Source organism: Petaurus breviceps, unplaced genomic scaffold, assembly GCF_028583685.1.
Source record: "Petaurus breviceps papuanus isolate PSGF00001 unplaced genomic scaffold, PetGlider_PUasm1.0 178, whole genome shotgun sequence".
NCBI classification, from domain to species: Eukaryota; Metazoa; Chordata; class Mammalia; order Diprotodontia; family Petauridae; genus Petaurus; species Petaurus breviceps.
In genome coordinates, this window is record NW_027185777.1 from 10214059 (window position 1) to 10234659 (window position 20601).

General features: G+C 36.1%; 1 protein-coding gene across 1 annotated transcript in view; it reads left to right on the forward strand.

Moving 5' to 3' along the window:
* The window catches only part of ARL5B (ARF like GTPase 5B), a 41610-nt gene that overhangs the window by 11479 nt on the left and 9530 nt on the right, over nucleotides 1-20601 (forward strand). Inside the window, exons 2-4 of the mRNA XM_069086268.1 lie at nucleotides 15535-15595; nucleotides 17034-17181; nucleotides 19910-19993. Coding sequence (XP_068942369.1) covers nucleotides 15535-15595; nucleotides 17034-17181; nucleotides 19910-19993 — 293 coding nt within the window. The remainder of the gene's footprint in view (nucleotides 1-15534; nucleotides 15596-17033; nucleotides 17182-19909; nucleotides 19994-20601) is intronic.

Below are 20601 nucleotides of genomic sequence, written 5' to 3' on the forward strand. Positions count from 1 at the left end.
AGCTTTTACTTGCCTCTTTTATGTGAAATAATTTACCCCATTCTATCTCTCCTCCCAATAAATTCCTCTCTCACCCTTAATTTTATTTTTAAGGTATCATCCCTTCTTATTCATAGCTCACCCTGTGTCCTCTGTGTATCTATCTGTCTGTTTCTCTCTCTCTGTCTATGAAAGATGGAAGAGCAACTGGTGAGTGGGATAATGAGTTAATTAAGGACGTATAATGCCCTAGTGAGGGCCCAGTTGAGTTTATATAACATACATTTGTAGGGGGCCCATTCAACACAGTTTTGTGATTTTTTACAACATTGTTCAGCAGCAAAGTAGCAGCTTCTACTTGTACAGGAGCAAAGACAGTTTATGGTGGGAGTGATCCACAATAAAGATTAAGATATTAAAGGAAGAGGACAGTGTGGTGGGGTTGAATGGGTTTCACTGAGGGGTTATGATGGGTAAGGGAGGAGAATGTAGGTAGTGCTTGGGATGGTCTTCTGGGGAGAAATAGAGGTTGAGAGATTGGTAGTAAAGGTGACAATGAAGAACAGATTGAGGTTATAAGGAAGAGAGAGAGGTGAAATGACAGTAGGTTGTGAATTTCCTTATCAGATCACAGTTCTCAACTTATTTTACAAGATCAAGGGTATCACTAGGACATCTGGACTTTACCTCCAACTCTCCCATTCCTTGGTTTTATAATTCTAGGCAAGCCATGTAATCTCTCTGGGCCTCAGTTTCTCCCTCTCTGTAATGAAAAGCTTTAACAGATCAATTAAAGCCTCCCTCCCTTTTTTTTTTTTTTTTTTTTCTTTTTGGGGGTGGGAAGGCAGAGCAATTGGGGTTAAGTGACTTGCCCAAGGTCACATGGCTAGTTTTTGTGTTAAAGTGTCTGAGGCCGGATCTGAACCCAGGTCCTCCTGACTCCAGGGCCGGTGCTTTTATTCACTGCACCACCTAGCCGCCCTGATAAAACTTATTTTACAAACAGTACATTTAGTTTCTTTCCTATCACCTCTATATAAAATTCAGTAATAGTTTTTGTTTTTAGAAGGGGCACACTAATTGCTTGAAAGTGATTTATGTAAGCTACATTCAGAAACATTCTTCAATTCTTTATTTAGTTTCTTTTTTGCTCCCTTCTTCTGTGTCAGCTGGCTTTTCCTTTGGCAGAGTGGATGGCAAAAATATTTCAAGATCTTTGAGGTGTTTGCAATGTGAAGCATTGTGTGAGACCAGCTCAATATAGTGCGTTAGGTGAATTTACACTTGCCTGCCAATCACACTGAGTACCAGGGAAGACTTCCATAGTGGTGTGAGTTAACTCAGCCAGGGAGGAAGGCCTGGTCTCTGGTCCAAAAAAGGGGGCAATTCCCTGTGGAGAGAGGGACCATTCAGTGAAAGGAAAGATGGCAAGATGTCCCAAGATGTCTTGAGTAGATAGAGGTAAAGCATGCTCTCAGGTTAACTAGAGTCAGCTGAGTTTGTGCTGCTCAGGTGAAATAATGTATTTTGAGGGTTTTGTAAACCTTAAAATGTTATATGAATGTTAGTTATTCTTTTTAAACCATTAACATCCTTCCACCTTAAAAACAGCCAGAATTCACTAATGTGCAAGTATCTGAGAGATGTACTCTTGAAGTTTTCATGAAGAAATAATGGCTTAAGATATTACCTTAACTAAATGAAGATAAGAATGGTTATTTTTTAGCCAGGGGCTTCTGATATCACCACTGTAAAGCCAATCACAAGCAGCTCTCCTGAGGATTGCTGCTGTGAATAACTTTAAAGGTCTAATTGCATAGTATAATAAGCTATTTATTCAGCAACAAACTAAAGCATAACATTCACAACAACATAACTTATTACTAAGGTGGTCACATAGTGTTAAACAAAACATATCATTGAGTATATCTTATATTGAGTCATCTTTAAGGGTTAGCAAAGAATACAAACACCATCCACCCCCAAGTCACAGTAAGTTACACTCTCCTTAATACTGAATATCCAAGTAAAGTCCTCTTTCATCTTGTCTTGGGGCTGGCTTCCAAACCCCGCACTCCTCCATTGGCTGACTCCCTCCCAGCTCTCTGCTCCTGTTCTGTGCCTACGGGACTGCTCCATTCCAGGCTCTTCACAGTTTCTGTTTCTAGGAAACACAACGTAACAGGGCTACAACAATATTTACCCACATTACCAGCCCTATCATCTCAATTCACTTTCTGTCTGAGAAACCAAAGCATAGCGACAGACAGGGCTTCTGTCTGACAAAGTAACAGACATCAACCGACAGTATCACAAACATTCTCTCTCTCAGTTTTGCCTGCTCCCAGCTCTGCTCATGCTTTTCTCTGCTCTGCTTCTTTCTGCTCTACCCTTCCTGTTCTGTCCTTTCAGCAAGCTCCTCCCACCATGGGCTCCCGTGTGATTACATCCAGTCTATTAAGGGCAAGGATGATTTTCAAACTCCCTTATGCCTATTAAGGGCAATAAAATGTATACTGTTTCCAAAGACTCTTGATATAATCAAAGGCAAGGCTCAAAGGCATTTGATTAGCTAAAACGCAATCCAGAAAAACAGCAAAAAATCCTATTTTGCTTGCCATTACTACACATAAGTACTGACCTATTCTGTAGACACTGAGGACCAGCTCTAGTTACATGAATGTCTTTTTGGAAATCTTACATAAAATAAGACTTTAGGAAGTGCTACTCCAGTGCTTTCTTTATACATGGAGATGACTCTAGGTTTTTGAAGGCTATCCCAATGACAGCCTCCATCTGTATCTACAGTGGTAGAAGAGCTTCCTATACAGTCTCAACAGGACTGTTTTCCAAGGACCAGACCAGTGATGCATCTAGGCTTCAATAGGTTGGCCATTATGTGATGAATTCTTGGCAAACTGTGAAAATAAGAAAAATACAAAAGAGACCCCAGTTAAGGATGAAATTTAAATGAAGGGAAACATAAATTGGGAGGTTTAGCAAAAATTTCTGGACATGCTTTTTTTCTCTTTCTCCTTGTTATAAGCTATCACATTTGGATTCTATCATCACTGTCCCAGCTGTGCAGCAAGGAGAAGTAGAAATTACATTAAAGTAAAAAAAAAGATGGAAAAACAGCTGGGACTACATTAAGTATACAGAAACAGGTTTGTGCTGGAGGTGGCATAATTGTGAGGTTTTTCAGGGATTAATTCTCAAGCTATTGGAAGAAGGGGAGGATACCAGATATCTGAAAAACTTAAAATCATGATTACAAAAAAAGAACACAGAATAATTATTTGTAACTACTAATCTAGTGTTTTTATTTTCTGAACCCTGGAAAAATCATTGTGAGAATAATCTACACACTTATTGATTATATTCTGAATGAAGGTAGGAAAAGAATCTTAGGACCAGTTTCAGAACTGTAAGGGATGTTAGAGAACAGTAAATCAGACCCCTTCATTTTTCAGGTGAGGAAACTGAGACATGGCAAGTTTGCTTGCTTCAGGATCAAGCTTCTAGGAAGTGTATGAGACAGAATTTGAACCAGATTTTTTTGGATTCTAAGTCCAGTGTCCAATCCTCTACACTCCAGATTTTATTCTAGATCAGATCACATCTTTTAGACAACTTTTTGACCGTAAAGGTTGAAAGAATTTAAGATCTCATTGTGCTTATCATTTAGGAACTATCAGAAGATTCTGTAGAGCAAAATGCAGCTCTCAAAAGGTTTTTCAAGAGTGTCTTCCATTTGTATGTTGAAATTATGCAAGATTCCTTCCAAAAGAAATCAACAGTCATAACTTTGTTCAAAGTCCTATAATTAATTTTGGAGAGATAACTGAACATCCTGCGTCATGCTCCTTCATTGAGAGAGGGGTAAACTCCTTGAGAGTAGGGATTGCTTCATTTTTTTGGGTGGGCAATTGGGGTTAAGTGACTTGCCCAAGGTCACTCGGCTAGTTTTTGTGTTAAGTGTCTGAGGCCAGGTTTGAACCCAGATCCTCCTCACTCCAGGGCCAGTGCTCCATTCACTGTGCCACCTAGCTGCCCCGATGGTTTCATTTATTGCATTTGTATTCCTAGAACCTAGCACAGTGCACCCCAAAAGCGATACCTTCTTAAGTCCTTGTGGATTGATTGATTCACTTGCCAAAATTGTCATGAAGGCTTTACATAAATCCTTTATGTAAAGGATTTTCTATAGGATGCTAGGTGCTCCTGTTTGCAGATAATGTTATGTTGATTGTGTGGTACCTTAGAACACTGCATAGCCTCCTGATTAGAAATAAATAAATGAAGTTTATAATCACATAATACAAGGTCTGTGTCTGAACACACCAATTCTATGTGCTGTCCATCTAACAGAATATCACAGTCTAGATAGATCTGTGCAGATACTTAGACACATCTCTTCCAGTCCTTTTGCATTATTTTCAGATACCATAGTAAAATTAAAACAAACAAGTACAAATAGCCAAAACTTTGGAATTTTTTTTTTTAAAGCAATCAGGGTTAAGTAACTTGCTCAAGGTTACACGCCCAATTATTTCTGGGTGTGGTGCTAAGTATCTGAGCCCTGATTTGATCTCCAGGTCATCCTGACACTGGAGCTGGTGCTCTTACTTGCTGAGCCACCTGGCTGCCCCTGGAATTTTTTTAATGGTTTATTTTAAAGGCTTTAAAGGTCTTTTGGGCTTTCATTATTCTCTCTGACCTCAGTTTTCTCTTCTAAAGATCCTTTTTTCTTCCTCATTTTTTTTTTTTTTTGCCTCATTTCTTTCCCTTTTGATAGTCTCAGAATTTGTTTATTTGTTTGTTTGACTTTTTGTCCTATCTAGTAGCACTTTCTATGCCCTGTTGGCAGGAAAAGTCAGGCTAATTCTTGAGTTGATGAATACCTCTTATGTAAGAGTACTGACACCACAAATTGCTCATTCAGATGCCAGCCTTGCAAAAAAGTAATAGTGTACACTGCCAGCCAGGAGCTAAACAAGGGTATAGGTCACAGAAAAATAATTTTCATGTTTGGGGCCAAACAGATTTTTAAACTATAATATCAATACATGCTTTTCATTCTTAGTTACCATTCATAATGTGTCAGTGGCTGGAGATAATGGTGTATATACACCGAAAGCTTTTCAGATAGGTTTTATACTATAAAATTTGCAAACTTCAGACGTGAAAATTTCAATGTACAAAGAACAAAAAATGAGAATCATATGTGAAATTAAACTTCTAATGTGTACAGTTATACTGAAAGTATTTTTTTAAATTAGGTATCTTTAATTTCTTTCTCTGAAAACTGCCTGTTCATATCCTTTGACCATTTGTCAATTGGGGAATGACTTGTATTCTTATAAATTTGACTTAATTCTCTGTATATTCTAGAAATGAGTCCTTTGTCAGAGACATAGGTTGTAAAAATTCTTTCCCAATTTCCCACCTACCTCTTAATCTTGGTTACATTGGCTTTGTTTGTACAGAAACTTTTCAATTTAATGTAATCAAAATTATCCATTTTACATTTTATAATGTTCTCTAATTCTTGTTTAGTCATAAAGTCTTTCCCTCTCCACAAATCTGACAGGTAAACTATTCCTTGTTTTCTGAGAATGCTTACAGTATCAACCTTTATAACTAGATCATGCACCCATTTAGACTTGATTTTGGTATATGGTATTAGATAATGGTCTATGCTCAGTTTCTGCCATACTATATTCCAGTTTTCCCAGCAGTTTTTGTCAAATAGTGAGTTCTTATCCCAAAAACTAGTGTCTTGGGGTTTATCAAACAATAGATTACTATAGTCGTTAACTTCTGAATCTCATGTGCCTAATCTATTCCATTGATCCACTCCTCTATTCCTCAGCCAGTACCAAGTAGTTTTGATGACTGATGCTTTGTAATACAGATTGAAATCTGGTATAGCTAGTCCACCTTCCCTAGCATTTCTTTTTATTAATTTCCTTAATATTCTGGACCGTTTATTCTTCCAAAGTGAATTTTGTTACTATTTTTTCTAGCTCTATAAAGTAGTTTTTTGGAAAAATAATTGGTATGGCACTAAATATATAATTTAATTTAGGTAAAATTGTCATTTTTATTATATTAGCTCGACCCAGCCACGAGCAATTGATATTTTTCCAATTAGTTAGATCTGACTTTATTTGTGTGAAAAGTGTTTTGTAGTTGTGGTCATATAGGTCCTGGGTTTGTTTTGGCAGGTAGATTCCCAAATATTTTATAATGTCTACAGTAACTTTAAATGGGATTTCTCTTTCTATCTCTTGCTGTTGAATTTCATTGGAAATATATATAGGAATGCCAAGGATTTATGTGGGTTTATTTTATATCCTGCAACTTTGCCAAACTTATTTATTGTGTCAAGTAGTTTTTTACTTGATTCTCTAGGATTCTCTAAGTATATCATCATATCATCTGCAAAGAGTGATAGCTTGGTCTCTTCTTTGCCTAATTTGATTCCTTTGATTTCTTTTTCTTCTCTAATTGCTACTGCTAACATTTCTAGTACCAGATTGAATAAGAAGGGTGATAGTGGGTACCCTTCTTTCACCCCTGATCTTATGGGAAATGCTTCTAGCTTCTCCCCATTACATATAATACTTGCTGATGGCTTTAAATAGATGGTACCTATTATTTTAAGGAAGACTCCATTTATTCCTATACCTTCTAATGTTTTTAATAGGAATGGATGTTATATTTTGTCAAAAGCCTTTTCTGCATCTATTGAGATGATCATGCGGTTTCTGCTAGTTTTATTGTTGATATGATCAATTATACTGATGGTTTTCCTAATATTAAACCATCCTTGCATTCCTGGAATAAATCCTACCTGATCAAAGTGTATTATTCTTGAGATAAGTTGCTGTAGTCTTTTTGCTAGTATTTTATTTAGAATTTTTGCATCTATATTCATGAGGGAGATTGGTCTATAATTTTCTTTCTCTGTTTTATCTCTTCCTGATTTAGGTATCAGTACCATATTTGTGTCATAAAAAAATTTGGTAGGATTCCTTCTTCACTAATTTTCCCAAATAGTTTGTAGAGTATTGGAATCAATTGTTCTTTAAATGTTTGATAGAATTCACTAGTAAATCCATCTGGCTCTGGAGATTTTTTCCTAGGGTGTTGACTGATGTTTGTTCATCAACAATTGCTTGTTCAATTTCTTTTTCTGAGATGGGGTTATTTAAGTAATTTACTTCCTCTTCAGTTAATCTGGGCAACTTGTGTTTTTGTAAATATTCATCCATTTCCCTAAGATTGTCAAATTTATGTGCATACAATTGGGAAAAATAATTACTAATTATTGTTTTGATTTCCCCCCTTTTCATTTTTGCTACTCATAATTTGGTTTTCTTTCTTTTTTTTTTATCATATTGACTAAGGGTCTATCAATTTTTTTTTTTTCATAAAGCCAACTCTTATTTGAACTCAGGTCTTCCTGACTCCAGGGCCTGTGCTCTATTCACTGTGCCACCTAGCCGCCCCCGACTGAAAATAATTTTAAAATGTAGTACTTTAGATGTGGCTCTCTTGGTATGTCAGTGTGTTATGGCCTGTCTTTACTCAATATAGTTTATGTAAACTAGTTTTAAGACTAGCCCATGCTAAATGCAATTAGGAAAGTGGGCCTGTTGTAAATATAATCATATAGCATTTCCCCAAAATAAAGGATTTTTGAATTATTCATGCATTAATTTCCTCTCTGCTGTAGGTACTAAAGACTTGACTGTATTTTAATATATGTATATATTACTGAAAACTTAGTTTTCTAACTTGAACAATTTTTTCTAGTTGACAGAATTTGTCTTTCAGAATTTTTTAAAAATGTGCATATTTTTATTTCATTTAATCTTCACAACAACCTTGGAAGGTGGGTGCTCTCATTTCACAGTTTAGGAAACAGGTTAAATGACTTGCCCAGGGTCACACAGCTAGTGTTTGAGATGGGATTTTCTTGACTCCAGGTCAAGTGTATATGTACATATTTGTAAAAATCAATTTTTGTAGATATTTTCTGTTTCTTACATCACCATAGTTTTCCCGTGTATCCCCCCCGCCCCCACCTTTCTGAAAACGTGTAATGTATAATACCAGTGGACCTCCCATTTCCAAGGAGGAATTTGAAGGTGTCTTCTCATATCTCTTCATTAAGTCCTATTTGATCTTTATAATTTTTTTACATTTATTTTTGGTTTATTTTCTTTCCATTTACATTGTTAGTCACTTTGTATATTGATTTCTTCACTCAGAATTTGCATATTTTTAGAAAATTATATTTTATTTTTTTCAATATGTGAAAATCTGCTTTCTTTTACTATTGCTCCCCCAGTTGACTGAGAATGAGATAAAAACAAACCCCTGTTATAAACACATATAATTATGCAAAACGTGTCAAAAGAAATAAACATCTCATTCAGCACTTCAGTCTTTTCCTTCTCTATTCCCTTCCCTCCAGCCCCTGGGCAAGGTTCCTTTCCTCAGTCCACCTTGGATCTGTGACCCAGAACAGACAGTAAGTTTTCCATTTGGCACATGTTTCTGTATTGTTATGTGTCTGGGATTTCATCTTGCTCTGGTGCATAGCTTTTCTTTGCTCTGGAGTGTTTAGCAAAATACTCCTGCTGCATGCTTCCCCACGGCTGGCCCCCCAGTGTCCACCGACACTGTATCTCCCTCTGCCAAGCTGGGCTAGTAAGGTAATTCAGCTGTGAGTTTATTGTAAAACGTAAAAATGAACAAGTCAGTATTGGAAGAGCACTGAAATTGGTGTTAGCAGAAAGCTGGATTTGAATCCTGGCTTCTGTTCTTTGCTATTTGACCTTGGGCAAGCCCTAACCCCTTTGAACCTGTCATTTTCACAAAATGGGAATGGTAGTAACTACAACAGGAAGAATAATGCATTACCTACTTTACCAGTTGTTTTCAAGAAAACTTTTTTTGTAAAACTTAAAAATCAGCAAGTCAGCAAACATTATACTAAGTACTTAATATATGCCTGGCATCCAACTAATTGCTAGAGATGCAAATACAAACAAAAAGACAGTCCCTGCCCTCAAAAGGCTTACATTCTAAGGGGAGAGGACCACATACAAAAAGGAGTTGAAAAGAGGTGCGGGTGAGAGATGTAAGGTACCCACACTTGAGTGTGGTGAAATCTGGAGAATCAGAAATGGAGCTGCCAGAGGAAATGAAGGATGACCGACTTAGGCCTTTCTTCTGAAAAGAGGTTGGGAGAGAAATTCACCAGTTGGAAAATAGGGCCCCAGCTATAGAAGAAATTGAGTGGCCAGGTGAGAACACAGGCACTGCCAGAGTGAAGGACCTGAGTCCAAAATAGAGAGGGGAGAGGAAGACACATATACTGTACATTGATATAGATGGCCTGTTCCACTTCCAAAAAACCTTTGGTTGTTGACTTTACTCTGTCAGATGACTGGACTTCACTGCTAGCTGAGAACCACTGTAACAGATGTGAGTGTACAGGCACTCAGATGTAGAGGGTGAGAGAAAAGTTACAGGTGTGGATCAGAGTACAGATGGCTGGATTTTATGTTTGTTTTCCCTGGTCTGAATGCTACTAAAGAAAAAGAACATGACCTTTGGATTACACTTAGTTCTCATTTAGATAATCTCATGGGAGATTTCTAAAGAAACATTGCTTTCTTTGTCATTGCTTTCATTTTGAGGGTTCAGGTTTTTTGTTTTTAAGGTTAATGGTAAATACTTTTTTGGGGCATACCATGAGATTGTACTTACCTAAAGATTATTCTCTCCCCTGATAAAATCCACTTTGCAGAAGCTGAAGTTGGTGACTCTTGTTTCTTTCCAAAACTTTTGCTAATTGAGAAAAGACCGTGAAAATAAATCAGCCAGAAATTTAAGAACCCTTGATTGTAGCAGAATCATAGAAGTTTAGTATTACCGTGTTTCCCCGATAATAAGTCACTGTCTTATTATTTTTTTTGGACAGAAAAACACCAGAGGGCTTATTTTAATGAACATTGACAGCAATTTTAATAAACAGGTAAATGTGAACAAAAAAATGTACCTTTATTCAATAATGAATTCAATAAAGAACAGGATGACGCGCTAACTGCTGCAGCTCTGATTGGATGCAGCTCGGAGCGCGGCGTGCGTTTCAAGGGGGGGGGGTACGGTGCATACAGAGGGTACCGTAATGTAGCGTGTAGCGCAGGGGATCACCTTCACTACAGTAGCAATCTCAATAGGGCTTATTTTTGGGGGAGGGCTTATTTTAGAGGAATCTTACACAGTAAGGGGAGGGCTTATTTTCGGGATAGGTCTTATTATCGGGGAAACACGGTATATGGTATTCAAATGTTTGTTATGCTTCCTTAATACTCTAGGATTTTTTTTTAACTCCTAAAGGCCCCACCCACTTCCATTAATATAGTAAAGTCAGAAATGTTTTACATACACATGCAATATGTATATAAACACACATTTATATATGTTATATGTATATGTACACATTATATATGCATATATATATATATCTTTAGTGTATATAAAATGGTATATTATTCCTGACCATTACTATAGTAATGGGCAGTGATGAAAGAAACTTAAGTCTCTGGAAAATTAGGGAGTACTTCCAGACTAGGCTTAATGGTAAATTAGAGAGATGCAGTAAGACAATGGAGATCATAGAAAATCGAAAGTTAGTAAATCAGATCATTAGGCAAAGTAGAAATATTTCTCAGACCGAAGACTAAGTTCTTATTTTAAATGGATACTGTGGAGGATACGTGGTCTGTTCCTTTAATCGCTCTGTGTGTTACTTATGTCTTCCCTGGTTGGTGGGGCCCCGGAGCTTGCTCAAATGAATGGGAAGCACCAGGAGCAGTGGATAGAGTTCTGGAATTGCAATATCCGACCTTAAACACTTTCTAGCTCTGTGACTGTGACAGTGTCATTTAACCTCTTTGCCTCAGTTTCCTCATCTATAAAATGAAGGTGTATAATGATTGATAACATCAAATTTAGATAATGCATATTCCTTGGGCTATTTCTCAGTGCTACAAACTGATTCTAACTAGTTCTTTAACAAAAGATTTACTTACCTTTAATTTCAAGTTGATTAAACTGAGTGAAACCCCTTGGCCTCTGAGTTGTCCATAGGGGTTTGTCAGCCAAACATAAGTGAACACTTACTGCTCCTCGTTGCTTTTTTGTACCTAAGTGACTGGGCAATAATATCAATAGCCTCAACTTTTAGTCCCTGGAGCAATTAAGTCTAAAGGATGTTTTAAATACTTTTAAGGAAGAATTGGCCTAACGCTTATCTAGGTAGAGAAAGAAAGTGCTTTGGCTAATGACTCTGTAAGTATAGCAAATGTTAGGTGAGAGATGGGACTTTGACCTAAAAAGAACATCATATATAGTGTAAAGGGGAAATCTCAGAGACGAAAGAAGAAAGGGATCTTTGTTCAAGGGATCAGATATTTGTACATAAAGTGAGCTATATAAGTGAGCTTTGATAAATACTTGTTGAATGACTGATGAACATCTAGTGCAGAGTATTAAGTGGGATATAGTGGGGAGTTTGCAATTCAAAGAGAAGAAATGGTACTGGATACCTGCACTTGAGGAATTGTTCTATAATCTATATTGGGGGGAAAAATCTAGGGATAGGAAATGGAATAGAATAGCAATTTCATTAGTTTAGTGAACTCCCAGATACAGAAACTACCTCAGCCAATGCAGGTCAGCAGTCTCTCTGTAATTTATAGTCCTAGAGAGCTGCTAGAACACTAAGAGGTTAAGTAACTTTCCAGGCTCCCATAGCCAATAGGTCTTGAGAAGAAGTGGGAGACTGAACCCCAGATCTAACTGGCTTTGAGACTACATCTATCTACCATGCCAGATTGGCTCTCAATTGAAATGACCAGATCTAAGCCTCATTTTCTTTTTTGACAGAGTAACTCAACTGGTAGATTAGGGGGAATGTCACGATATATAACATCAGCATTTCAACAAGTCATTTAACAAGAGTCCCACGATGTCCTTATCCATAAAAATGGAGAGATGGACTAGTGTTATGGTACTGTTAGGTAGATTTGGTTGAGTGACCAAACCCAAAGAGAGGTGATTAATGAATGCTGTCAGGTCCCTAGCAGAGTGCCTGCAGGAATCTGGCCTGTCCTTTGTCTTGTTTATTATGGAATTGAATAAAGGAGGGCACACTCATCAGAATCAGGGTTCAAAAAGATTTCACAGGCTAGGACAATGAATTGAATCTAAGTTAGAAAAAATTAATAGGGATAAACCTAAAGGAAGCCCTATAATCAGGTTAAAAATATGTGGAGGTTTATATACTGCTGTGGGGCAGCAAGGTGGTGCATTTGAGTGCCAGACCTGGAGTCAGGAAGACTAATCTTTGAGTTCAGATCTATCTGTGTGACCCTGGGCAAGTTACTTAATCCTGTTTGCCTCAACTTCCTCATCTGTAAAATGAGCTGGAGAAGGAAATGGCAAATCCTTCCAGTGTCTTTACCAAGAAAACCCCATACAGGGTCCTGAAGAGTCAAACACAACTGAAATGCCTGAACAACACTATACTGCTATGCCACAAATATCAACAGTAAGGTTAGGGATGGGTTTCCTCTTAAAGCTACTCAATAAAAGCTTCATTTGGGAATTTGGCTTTAAATTTAATTTTGAAGATTAGAAGGGAAAGAGCCTAACAGATGTTGGTGAGAAAATTGAAAGTGCCAGGGACAAGTTAATAGAAAGTTAACTTGATTAGAGAGAACAAACAGGTGTGTAGAAGGGCATATTGTGTGTGTGTGTGTGTGTGTGGGGGCATCAGCTTGCATTTTAAATAGTTTATTTTTGTCATTCCCTCCCCCCTTTTTGGTTACATTTGAAGTTCTGAACTGTCTCCCTTCTTTCCTCTCTCCCTTGTACTAGAGAAGGCCACTGTTTAATACAGATTTATAAATACATGTGTGTCACAAATAATACATGGGAGGCACTGGAGTTCTTGGACTCCAGCCTCTAACAGATTCACTCGTTTTGTTTTGTTTTTTGCTTTTTGGAGAGGAGAAGGCAGAGCAATTGGGGTTAAGTGACTTGCCCAAGGTCCCATGGCTAGTAAGTGTTAAGTGTCTGAGGCTGGATTTGAACTCAGGTCCTCCTCACTCCAGGGCTGGTGCTCTTTTCACTGTGCCACCAGCTGCCCCCAGATTCACCCTTGATCTGGTCAGATAGGAAGGACAGAAAGATAGCTTCAGAGGGCTTAATAAGCTTACTTTATTCTAGTCTAGTCTTTTCAAAGGGGTTGCTGATAATGGGAGCAGCCAACTCCTACAGCATTCCCTGATCACCTTTCTTGCAATGGCCGACAAAAGGGGAGACAACTACACAAGTGTCTTGATGGGGTCAATAGAGACAGGCACAGCATTCCAGTGTGTGCACTCCCTAAATCCTCTCAAGCTTTAATTGGGTCTGGTTGAGGCAGATGTCCCCCAAGCTTTGATAGGGACCAATCAGTGCACACACAGCATTATACTGTCATGTTCCCCTATGAGATCCCCCTGAGCCTTGATGGGGGCTGATCAAGGCAGGTACATGCATTCCTCTATGCATTATCCAAATCCCAAATGGGTTCCCCCTTATTCAACAGTGCTCACTTGCTTAATAGGGCAACAGACAAAGAAGGCATCTTGCCAGCAATAGCCTCACAAGTTTACATTATCTCACCATTATATCTCACTGCATTTGCAGTGGATATTTACAATTTCAATCACAAATGCTTATATTATTTATCATTATGTAATGCTGTGCAAGCTTGGTGGAGATGTTTACAAGGCATGAACCTGGGAAATAGAAATTGTTATAGCCATGAATCCTGGGAAAGTAAACTCTTAAGAAAGAATAACAAAAATCCACCTACACACACTAAAATTCACCTTACATACAACATGGAAAACCATACTATGCAGATTTCTGTTTATCGTTTTTTTTCCTCTGGAGGTGTATAATATCTTCCTTTATAGTTGATTTGAGTATGTATTAGTTGCATTTGAGTATGTATAGTATATATTGGTTGTTCACCATTATTCTTTGAACAATAATGCTGTTACTGTATACAACGTTCACTGGGGTTTGCTGACTTTACTTTTAATTACTTCGTGCAAATCTTTCCATGTTTTTCTAAAATTAACCAGCTCATCATTTCTTACAATACAGTTGTATTCCATCACAACCATATACCATAACTTGTTTAGTCATTCCCCAATTGATGGGCATCCCCTCAACTTCCAATTCTTTGCCACCACAGAGCTGCTATACATATTTTAGAAAATATATGTTCTTTTTGTTTTTCCCTGATCTTGGAAACAGACGTAATAGTGATATTCCTGGGTCAAAGGGTATACACAGTTTTATAACTCTTTGGACCTAATTCCAGATTACTCTCCAAAATGGTTATATCAGTTCACAGTTCTACCAACAGTGTACTTATTCATGTACCAAATTTTCCACATCCCTTCCAATATTTGTAATTTTCTCCTATCATTTTAGCCACTCTAATAGGTGTGAGATAGTACCTTAAAATTGTTTTAGTTTGTATTTTTCTAATGAACAATTATTTAGAGCATTTTTTATATGACTATATATAGTTTTGATTTTTTTATCACAAGCTGCCTTTTCGTATCTTTTGACCATTTATCAATTGGAGAATGACTCTTAAAGTTGACAAAGTTCTCTGTGTATTTGAGATGAGACCTTTATCCAAGAAACTCTAAAAAATTTTCCCCCAGTTCTTTGCTTGGCTACATTGGTTTTATTCATACAAAACCTTTTTCTTTTATTTATTTATTTTTTTGAACCTTTTTCTTTTAATGTAAAAAAATTATCCATCTTACATTTTACAATGCTCTCTACCTGTTTATTAATAAATTCTTTTCCTATCCATAGGTCTGATAGGTAATATGTTCTATGTTCTTACAATATCTCCATTTGTATCTAGGTAATATGTCCATTTTGGCCTTAGCTTGGTAAATGGAGTAAGATATTGATTGTACCTAATTTATGCCATACTGCTTTCCAGTCTTCTCAACAATTTTTACGAAATAGTGTATTTTTATCTCAGAAGCTTAAATCTTTACATTTGCAAAACACAAGGTTACTATAATCATTTACTGCTGTGTATTTTTTATAATTTTTTTTTTTAGGGTTTTTGTGTTTGTTTTTTTCTGAATTCAAATCAAGGATAAAGACTCTATATTTCCCTTTTCCTTGTTCTCCAGGTACTTTTGTAAGAACAGTTTCAAGAGTAGACACTTTCTATTATCTTGAGTCTTGGAGTAGTACCTCGAAAAGAGCATAGTAAATTGAAATCCTCCTTTTCCTTCTTTTTCCATCTCTCTTAACTGTATAAAAATAAATCACCAATAGTTAATTCCTATTAGCTGACTAAAATAATAATTTTTGGCAGTGATTGTAATCCACAGAAGTTTTAATGCTTGTGGTTTCCTTTTTTTTTTTTTTTTTTAGAACACAAAGTAATAATAGTGGGATTGGATAATGCAGGGAAAACCACCATTCTCTATCAATTGTAAGTATGGCTATACAAATTGTTTTAATTGTATAACTTTTTTGTAGAAACAATAAAAATTGAGGTACCTGTTATACAATCTAAGACAAATATCAAACTAGATTAAAATGAAATTGGAAAATGTTTGACAAAAATATACCACAACATTGATAATGTTAATTCATGCTCATCTAAGTAAATATGCAGCCCTCCATTTCTATTTGAATTTGACACTACTGATTAAAATATATTAAAAGAGGTCATTGCAAATAGACTTTATTTTGTCGGATCTCGAATATCTCAAAAGCATAAAATAACTCAAAGCCATTGTGCCCTTAGTGGATTCTTGTTCCGTTTTGGGGTTTGTGAAAATAGTATAAAACTGATGAGGCATATAACTATGTATCTCAGGGAATGCCCAACACAACGTACTGGCTGAAAGTAAAAAGTAGATAATAACTCACATTTTAATCTTGTTTTGTAATCCTCCCAGCACACTTGTCAGGTTCATAGTTGCCAGATTACGTGCATCACCCTCCCCCACCCCCCACCCCCCCATCACACCACAGGTGGAAAGCATTATCTCTAAAGAAAGTACTTATTAATTATGGCCCTTATGATATAGGAACATTTCACTGAAGAGAGAATAAGATCAAGAATTGCTCTTACTGATAAAGTAGTGGTTGAAAATGTTTCAGCATCAAATCCATTTCTCAAAATCACCTCCATTTTCTTTTCGTTGTCAATGAAATGGTCATCCTTGTGAAATTGTGTGGTTTTTCATGTTGTAGGCATTTAACAAATAGATGTCACCCCCTTTATCTTCTTAGCTCCTGCATCATCATCAGTTCACTGTTAGCCTGGCCATTTAAGTCTCCCTTCATTTGTCTTCTAGAGCAGTTTTTAGAGTCCTATAATTTCAGTGCTACAAGGAACTTGAGGGGATCATCTGATCCAGCCTCCTCATTTTATAATGGTGCATAGGGAATCCTAGCATTTTGAAGTAATTTGCCCAAGAGGATACACTTAAAAGTAGAACTACATTTTTATTGAAAGTAACTTATGGATAGCATTTAATAAGGAATAGTTATTCTAAAGTAAATGATTTCTTAGTCTTCAGGTATTTTAGTGTAATAATCTAAACTTTTGAAAAGTGTTTATTATTGTTGAAACTTTGAAATAAGTTTGAAGAAATTTAGAAAACTCAGGAGTTCTACTTGCCCTATCTAATGCTTCCTAGTCATTAATTTGTGATATAGGGAAAATCAAATAACCTGAAAGAAATAGCGTAATTGATTGTAAATTAATATTTTAAAAGATTGATCAAGGACTGTATCCTAAACTTTAAGGAATAACTCTTTGACTCAAAATAAAGTAATTTTCAAAGTAACAAACCTGTTATATGCCTCTGACCAAAAAGCTTTACTGAATAGCTTGTATGACATCTCTCTCCCCGCAGCTTGATGAATGAAGTGGTCCATACCTCTCCAACCATAGGAAGCAATGTTGAAGAAATAGTTGTGAAGAACACTCATTTTCTTATGTGGGATATTGGTGGTCAAGAGTCATTGCGGTCATCATGGAATACTTACTATTCTAACACAGAGGTATATTAGAAAGTCCCTGGAAAATAAACATACATATCACACAAAATAGAAAACAGACTACATTGATGGAGGTTCAGAGGTTCAACCAAATATTATTTTTCTTTTTCCTTGCCTCTCAGATTCAAGCCCTTCTTTCCATTCTCATTGTTAACACCTTGCCAAGCTTTCTTCACATCACACTATACTTACTGCTGTTGCCTTCTAGTTCATATACTCATGGAACATTAGGATTGGAAGGTACCTAATATTTAAGGCCCTTTTAAATAAATACATTTAAGTTCTGCTCAAAGACTTAGAGACAGAAAAGACATTATTAATAAAAATGAAATAATAGCGAAAGTCTGCTTTAGTCCCTCATTGTAATGTGGGAAATGTGTTTCCTTTTGCCAGGTTGTTCCTTTATAGTTGTAAGAATTTTATTAGGTGGGGTAATGGGTTAGCTCTTTAAGACTAAGTATTCCTTTGTCACCCGTACCAAAACTAGAGAACTTCTTTCAAAGTGAAGTCAAGAATATTTACATTAAAGTTCCTTTTTTATGCTAAGCCTTTTTCCTGACAATACATGTATTTACTACAAAGTGTATGTATATTCAGACAGAGGGAACTAAGCAAAGGCCTTAACTACAGGGTGGCTTAATTTCTATTTCTACTGTCAAATGAAATTTTGACACAGTGGCAGATGTTGGGAAGGGAGTGGGAGCAGAACAGAAGTTTTTGGAATATAACACTATTTAAAAAGCACAGCAGCTGGTGCTTTTATCCAGAGCACAAAAGTAGCTCCAGCTGGGAAGAGAATACAGCATGATAATAAAGGTGCCTTTGATGAATAGGTCAAAGTTGACTACAGCTGATCAGTGTTGTGTTAAGAAAGCAAACAAAGCATTTCAGAGGGTAATTTTTGAAATTGCTGAAGCCTTGGAAGATTTTCGAATCTAGTGTGTATTCAGCTCTCGTAGAGATTGATTGTTACTATGTCACCTCCTGTCACAGAGGGTTTTTTAAGTGGGTAATATCTGTCTACAGATGTCAAGATTATGAAAGCTAATTCACTCCAACACAGTATCTTGACCTTTATGGCCAACACATTAACAAAATTTTTATGACCCAGAGTTTGGCTTTCTTAGAGCTCCTACTGCTTTTAGTAGTCACCAAATGCTTTCTGTAGACTTGTGTATCTGCCATTCCTCCTTTTACATTGACATGCCATCCACTGCCTTGGTTTGTTGTTACATTAATAATATTTATCTTGAATAATAACAATTAAAAACTACTAATTTTATTGGAGAGATTTTTTATATGACTTAATGAATTATCTGTCTTTTGTCTCTCATATCCATTCAGATACCAAATATCATCTTTCCTTCTCAGATTCAGTTCTCATTTTTTCCATTCTCACGTTATTCCAAGCTTTCATCACATAACACTATAATTGCCTTCTAGCTCATAGATGCATGAAATGTTGGAATTGGAACTACCTTAGACATCATTTATTCCAGCTTCCTCATTTCATAAATGAGGAAAGTTAATCCGAGAGAAGGGTAATTTGACTTGCCTGAATTCACAAACTTTTTTAGTGGCAAAACTGGAAATCAGGGTTTCTTGACTAGTATTTTGTTCCTCTGCCATACTGTTTTCTTTCCTGCTTTCTCTCTTATTGAGATCATTCTGGGTATAATTGCCATATTTCTCCAGTATCATTTTCTTCATTACTCCTTTTTTTTTTTTTAAACCTACAGTGGCTCTGTATTACTTCCCATATTAGATTTAAATTTTCTTAAATTAAATTCCTAGCTTTCAGGGTTAAGTTATCTAACCTAATTCTTCATTATATATCTCCAGGTTCAAAGAATGGTATTCCTCTTTTTCTGTACCTAAATAAAAACTTCCCAGTCTTTGATGTTTTAATTCAAGATCTACCTTGCCTTTAAATTTTCTCTCCCTATTCTGGCTCACTTAGAAATGGAATTATATTTATCTCAAAATTGAAACCTAGTGATGCTATACTTTATAATTATCTGATAGTTTTAGAGAGAAGAAAATTTAAGATTTCTGTTGTCATTTCATAGAAAGATTTTATGACAGGATCAAACAAGAAAATCCCAATATTTAGGGAAATGATGAACCTGAATGAAAGTCATACAAATAAATTTTCTTAAGTCATAAAAAAGATATTTAAATAGATTTTATAAATTCTAAGTAATCTTTTATGAAAAGGCTAATAAATAATTTTGTAGTAATGATGGGTGATATACTATATGAAAATAATATTTCTATTACTTGATAATAGATTTGGAAAAATTTTTTGTATATCCAGTTCTAACCTTCAGTTTTATAAATAATAATGTAGGTATCAGATATATCTCTGAATAAATGCGTAAGTTTACTCTTAACAAGAGACACTTTCATTTTGCATGCTGCCTTGTGAGGGGAGGGGGGAAAAGAGGGAAGGGAAAAAATTTGGAACTCAAGGGACTGTGGAATTGAATGTTGTAAACTAAAAGTAAATAACAAAAAAAAAAAAGCTCTTCCATTCCTAAAGACTTAATGTGATTTCATAAAGTGGGTTGAAAATCTCATTTAATGTGTTAACCCAATGGTAGACCTTGACAGCTTTTTATTTAAATACAAGGAAAACTGCTCGTGGTGGAATTTCTAGGTGTGGGTGTGGGTAGGTTATTTTCAAATATATTTGTCATATGTAAGTGATAAATTTATAATTTCTTTCTAGTTCATCATTCTTGTTGTTGATAGCATTGACAGAGAACGACTGGCTATTACTAGAGAAGAGCTGTATAGAATGCTGGCTCATGAGGTAAATAATAACGTTTTTTGGTTTGTTTTCAAATGACTTCAGTTACTAGTGAATGTAGAACATTGCCTTTTTACATTGATTTTGCTTGATAATTGTGTTATGGTTAGCATGATATGATATTGCTTAATATTAAATTAATATTGAGAAACAATCGGTTATAAAGTTATAAAAGTTATAAGTTATAAAAACAGGTTAATTCATAGCTATCTAATAAATTATTTTAATTGACTTTTATTATTTTCCTCTTTTAATGTTGTCCTTCTCCAATGCTACATGCTGACTTGGAAAGCACCCTGAGTTCTCAAAGGCTATTAACAATATCATTATATCGAAAGTGCCAACAGGTCCTACTTCAAATAAGGATCCAGTAATGGACTCTTTTTGTCTGAGGACCAAACTGGGCTGTTTGGAGAGTCTCAGTCCAGAAGGCTGACCACTGGATAATGCATGTTTTTGGCTATGACAGTATAGTCTACCCAAGGTAGTAGAGGAGTTATAATTTACTTTGGTGAGAATCATTATTCCCACTGATGAAACTGATAGATCTTATAGATTTTTTTTTTTGGGGGGGGGAGGCAGGGCAATGGGGGTTAACTGATTTGCCCAAG